This window comes from Urocampus carinirostris, chromosome 18 (genome assembly GCF_059441175.1).
Source record: "Urocampus carinirostris isolate Australia breed hairy pipefish chromosome 18, RoL_Ucar_1.0, whole genome shotgun sequence".
NCBI lineage: Eukaryota > Metazoa > Chordata > Actinopteri > Syngnathiformes > Syngnathidae > Urocampus > Urocampus carinirostris.
Window position 1 is genome coordinate 24,583,990 of NC_142366.1, and position 6,142 is coordinate 24,590,131.

Below are 6,142 nucleotides of genomic sequence, written 5' to 3' on the forward strand. Positions count from 1 at the left end.
CGCTTAGAGGCCAGAGTCGCATTTTGAGCCTGCGTTGTACGTCGATAGGATGATTGGAAGACTTTGTCTCAGCATGCATGGTCCGAGCCCATCAGAGAAAATAGGACTGATGTGAGTATTATGAATAGCACACACACACTCCTGCTCACGTGCGATGGAACTCACTCCCGACCGGGGCCTACGGTAACGGAAAACGGAGCTTTGACCTTTCAGTCCCCCAACCGCCATTGGGGATTATAGCCTTCAATGTGTCAGTCCTTTTCCCCGTGTACCGTATTTTTTGCACTATTAGCCGCGCCGAATTATAAGGCCCGTCCCTCACAAATAATCACTTTTCATATATTGTGGGATTAAAACTACCCTATTTAGCTGTGTATAATCTTTGCACATTTTATACACAGTTTACGTTATGCAATGATTGACAAGTCTGGAAATGTCACTGACCTCTGTCGGGTCTAAAACAATCACTTAAGTGTGGGAGAGCTAAAAAATATGGACTAATCGTAGAAGGAAATTCAGGCAAAGACTTTTTGAGTTTTTCTAGACAACTGCAGTTGGAGAAGGTAGCTTTCGTCTCGCCGTCCGCGCTCCTTCTAAAACCCTTCCCCTTCTGCGCTGTGTTTTATTGAAGTCACAAGGGTGGAATAGTACTGGGACAAAGAAGGAAAAGAAACTCTCTCTGACCCTCCCCCCTGGGACAGTACCAACACTTTAAAAGACAAAGACAGGAAAACTCAAAGAAGCCAAAAAGGGCCATACAATCTGATTAGAAATACACACTTTTGAGCAAATACGTTTAAGCCTACTGCACAACCTCAAACGCAAAACAATGAATGCAACAGAAGTCAAACCAGGCTCACAACGGTGAGAAATATAATCAGAATTCAAATAGTCTTTATTGTCACTGATATCAACGTTGTGAAGCATTGTATGCAAGGGGATTGGACATGACACTCCCGGTTAAAACATGTCATCCAAAGACTTTGAAGAGAAAAGCGATAAACTATTGGGGTGAATATGCCCCCCAAAAAATGATTACTATAATGCTTAGAATAAATGGCCTAAGTTATACTATTAAAAATGCAATGAAGAATATTACATTGTAACAAGAGTGAAATGAAAAAAAAACTAGAGAGAGAGAGAAAGAGAGCCAGAGAGAGAGAGAGCGCCAGAGAGAGAGAGAGAGAGATGGGGTCTAAGAGAGAGTGAGAGAGAGCGTGCGAGAGAGAGAGAAAAAGAGCGCGCGAGCAAGAGAAAGTGCGAGCAAGAGAGACAGAGGGAGAGAGAGAGATAGAGATTGCAAGACAGAGAAAGAGAGAGAGAAAGAAAGAGAGATTGCAAGAGACAGAGAAATAGAGAGAGAGAGAGAGAGAGAGAGAGAAAGAGAGCCAGAGAGCTAGAGAGAAAGAGAGCTAGAGAGAGAGAGAGCGCCAGAGAGAGAGAGAGAGATGGGGTCTAAGAGAGAGTGAGAGAGAGCGTGCGAGAGAGAGAAAAAGAGCGCGCGAGCAAGAGAAAGTGCGAGCAAGAGAGACAGAGGGAGAGAGAGAGATAGAGATTGCAAGACAGAGAAAGAGAGAGAGAAAGAAAGAGAGATTGCAAGAGACAGAAAGAGAGAAATAGAGAGAGAGAGCAATAGAGACAGAGAGAGAGCAAGAGAGAGAGAGAGAGAGAGAGCAAGAGAGAGGGAGAGAGAGAGAGAGAGCAACTTTCCACACATGTATCTCACAGGCATCCACGTGTGGCAACAGTCCTCTCACGGGGCATAATGAGTAACGCCATTTGTGAAGTATTTGTTGTTATTTTTAATCAATTAAAAAAAGACATTTGAATCATTTGAACATGACTTTTTTTATCTCATCCGCCATATGTTGCAGTATATAAGCCGCACCCGTGTATAACTGCTCCTTATAGTCTGGAAAATCCATCAAGTTGACTGGCAGTGATTAAAACATGATCGGACCAGCGGAGGCTCCTCGATGTTCCCTGGGGGGGATGAAAAATGCTTTCGATTGTGCTGAGCACAGAGGTGCAAACATTTTAAAGGCGCAGTGAATCACAACTGTCAGGGGACACGGTGTTGTGCAGCCAGGTCAGTCCCAATGGGTTTGACGGCGACGTGACACACGCACCTAAACGTGTCGCACCGATGGTTTCTGCTGACATGCGAGAACTTCGGCTTAAGTCATCGTTCATGTCATCATCGCGCTGCGTCATAAACGGTGTTAGCCGCGTTACTTTATCGGCGTTTGAAGTGTTCTTAAAGGTTTTATGGTAAGAATGCCAAACTGAGTTCAAAGAGCCACTATGCTTTATTTTCCATCCGCTTTGATTTGACTTTTATCAGGCCTGTTCAGGACGGAACAAACCCCATGAAAAAGAAGAGTTTATTCGAGCATGTCTGCTGCCATCTCCTGGCTTAAACTCACAATTGCAGCTGGTGAATAGTCTGAATTCATAGTGTTTTTCAATTGACTGAAGACCTCCCAAAGCGCTTTACAGTGTGCTTCACACTCACCCATTCACACACCCACCCGCACACCGATAGCCAGAGGCAGCCATCCAAGGCGCCTATCCAAAGTACTGTACACAAATGTCTCAAAGTCACTAATCAGTCATTCATCACTGAATTACTCTAGAGTAAAATTAACTAGTTACCAGGGAAAGTAACTATTTCTGTTACTTCAGAAACACATTGTTGTATCTCAAATTCATTGGAAATTTTCAGAGCTAATACGAAACACCGTGTTTATGTGTAGAGATGGGAATTCTGACGAGTTTTAGAGAACCGGCTTTTTTGACTCGGCTCACCAAAAAGAGTCTGCTCTCTCAGGACAGCTTTTAAGGCTATTTGTGTCGCTTTCATCCATAAACTACATATTTTTACGTAACATTATGCACAGAATAAGTTAAAAGGGGTAAAAAAGAATGAGAAAAGACATACATGGAAAAAAAGGAAAAATAAGAAAAAAATAATACAATTTGCATGATATAAAAAACACATAAAGAACGGAAAAACACAGGAAATATAATGGAACTATTTATAAAGCAACCAAATAAAAAAAAAAAAAAACAATGTTACTTTTTTATGCTCAACAAATATACAGTCAACAACACAAAAATGCATATTGACCAATCATAATACTAAAAAAGAGACCTTTCGTTCACAAATGACACAAGTCGGTTGACGCCTCGTTCACCGACTTGCCTTTTTTTCGGTACATTTGTAAGCACTTTATTTGTCATCGCTATCTAACCATATGGTAGTTGCTATTTTGAATGGTGATGTAATCTAAAAGCATAAACAAAAGGTTTGCGAGGACACGCCTGTCATGAACCACATTAGGATCAGAACCCAAACGCGTGACGTTCTCACACAAGCCTTTAATTTTAAGGTAAATGGGGAGTCATGCACGTTAGGCAGCGGTGTGGCGTGGAAAGACAGGAAGCCAGAGGCCGACAGGATTGATACCAATTGCCTGAGTAGATATCGGACAGATGGGGTCGATACCAACAGGACGGGACAGACAGGATTGATAATGAAACAGGATATCGAAAATAAACAGGATAAAATAGACGGGAACGAAAACTGGAGAGAATAATAAACAGGACAAAAAATAGACGGGAACGAAACTAGAAATCGATATTAAACAGGACAACAATAAACGGGGACTATACCTGACTGGAAATACTAACAGGAAAACAGAACCCACGTCTTGCAGGGCAGAGGTTTTTTTAACAGACTGACAAAAGAAAAATGAGAGCACTGAGCTTAAAAAGACGGAAAGCCAATCTGTCAATGAGCCGCAGCTGGCGCCACACGGGCGGGGCCAATTGGGCGCCATGGCAACCGGGACAAAGCTGCTGCTTTTGACCGTCAGTGACGGAAACGGTGGGAAAAGAAATGTTGACCTGGTTACTGAAAAAAATAGCATTTAGAACCACGTTACTCTCAACGCCGCCCATAAAAATCAGTGAATTAATTCCGATTGTTTTCGTCTTTTAAAGGATCCCTCAATCGAGCTGGTCACGGCCTCGTGATTGCTACTTCTAAAGGAAAGAAACATCACGTCCGGGTTGCGGCTCTAATTAAACACAATGCCGTATTTAATTCTCTATGTTCACGCGATGAGGCTCCAGACGATCATTAGTCGGCTTTATCCGGGGCTCAGAAATGAGCAATTTGCCGAGAGGCGTGGATTAGGGAATATTTATACAATTGCGTGGAGGAGACCCAGTTGTTTTTTTCTTTAGGGCCAAGCGGATCTTTTTTGCCCTCTCCTCATATCTGTGAACAATAACTAGTTTAATCAGGAGTTCAAGTCTCAGGCCAATGTCCAGATTCATTTAGATTGAAAAAATGGCATCGTTTTCAATCAGTTGGATGTAAACGGTAGTATTTGCTCGAGCTGAGTATTCATACTGCTATCACCCTTGAAGACAAATTGTCATCACAAAAACACTATTTTCATTATTTTGGCCAAAGTTAAAATTAAAAAAAAAAGGTTACCAGTGAATATTAAAGGCTAAAACACCTCATCTCATCTCATTAGCTGCACCGCTTATCCTCAGTAGGGTCGCGGGGGTGCTGGAGCCCATCCCAGCAATCATCGGGCAGTGGGCAGGGGACACCCTCAACTGCTTGCCAGCCAATCGCAGGGCACACTGGGACAGACAACTCGCTCGCCCATTCACACCTAGGGACAATTTGGAGTGGCCAATCCACCTGAAATGCATGTCTTTGGAATGTGGGAGGAAACCGGGGTGCCCGGAGGAAACCCACACAAGCACGGGGAGAACATACAAACTCCGCACAGTAAGTCCGGTAGCTGGATTTGAACCCACACAGGAGGTTCCCAAGACCCTAGAACTGTGCCGCACACGCGCTAACCACTGCGCCGCTGTGCTGCCCCAGGCTAAAACACATTTAGGATCATCGGAATGAGTTATTTTATGTGGCATTTCATGTTTTTCGAAAATACTGATGGAATCTTAAAATACAATGCCACACTAAAGTACTTCCCCCCCCTTCCACATGTCTGGGTATCTGGTTACAAGTTAGGTTCCGGACGATTGTTCGTAAGTTGAATTTATTGCTTCAGTGCTAAATTCTGTATGTTTAAGGTTTATATAAGAATGTTTAAAGCTTGTATAAGTAACCAGTATTGTTTTGTACTAAAAAATAAACATTTCATGACATAATATGGTCTATAAATGTAAATAAAGTGAGGTTTTACTTACTTTTTTACTTGCGCTTCAAAAGGTCCTCCTCCGTGGTAAAAAGTGGCTGAAAAAAAGCATTCTGACCATTTTTTCAACCATATCAATCTTTCTTATTCCACTTTTGTTTGAAAAGAAACGGCTCGCCTCCTTTTTACACTTTACACCAACCATATTGAATGGATGCAACAAATATTAAACAGTAAAATTGTCTAAGTTCTTAGCGCGCTAGAGATACAGTGCAGTGTGTATACACACAAACCAGGAAGTAGAAGCCTGATTTTTTCTTTGGGGTGGATGCCGGGTGACTTCTCACAGCGCCACGTGGCGGAAAGAAGCATTACAGTAATGTCCTGTACTCAGAAAAAGTTGCACACGATTCAAAATCTAACTTACGGCAACGTCCAGATATTTTTCGACATCCCGAAAAAAAAACGATCGTACCAGTCAAATAGACATAAGTCGAGAGGCGTCTTTACACAACACACAAAGGTTTCAGATCATCCGACCAATTTTAGTATCACACAGCGAGAACCCAAGGAAACACAAAATGCAGTTTGGAAATGTTGATTTCGTTCAGGCATTATTTCACATAGTCGGATAGACCTAGATATGTTTTTCCCTTAAAAAATGGAATCAACATTTCAAAACTACAGTTTGTATTTCCTTGGGTTGTCTCTGTGTGATATTCTAATTGCTTTGATGATTCGAAACCATTGGAAAAAACGAGAAGAGGACCCAACATTTTAAACAAATGCACTTAAAATACTTTAACAATGTACCATAATTAGTTAGGTTTGCGAGCAGCACCGATATCAGTGACAATGCTAGAATTGTTTTAAGACATTGGTACTCGAGACTGTGCATCATACCAATGTTGACTCCCCATGATGGCCGTCTCGGGATATTTAATGGCATATTAGAA

General features: G+C 42.1%; 1 protein-coding gene across 5 annotated transcripts in view; it reads left to right on the plus strand.

The window, feature by feature from the left end:
* kcnh2b (potassium voltage-gated channel, subfamily H (eag-related), member 2b) overlaps nt 1-6,142 on the plus strand; it is a 225,370-nt gene that overhangs the window by 204,770 nt on the left and 14,458 nt on the right. For 4 of the 5 annotated variants that reach the window (XM_088322152.1, XM_088322154.1, XM_088322153.1 and 1 more), the window contains one exon: nt 49-111. The exons of the other annotated variant lie outside the window; for it this stretch is intronic. In XM_088322152.1, coding sequence (XP_088178278.1) covers nt 49-111 — 63 coding nt within the window. The remainder of the gene's footprint in view (nt 1-48; nt 112-6,142) is intronic. 5 annotated transcript variants of the gene reach the window in all.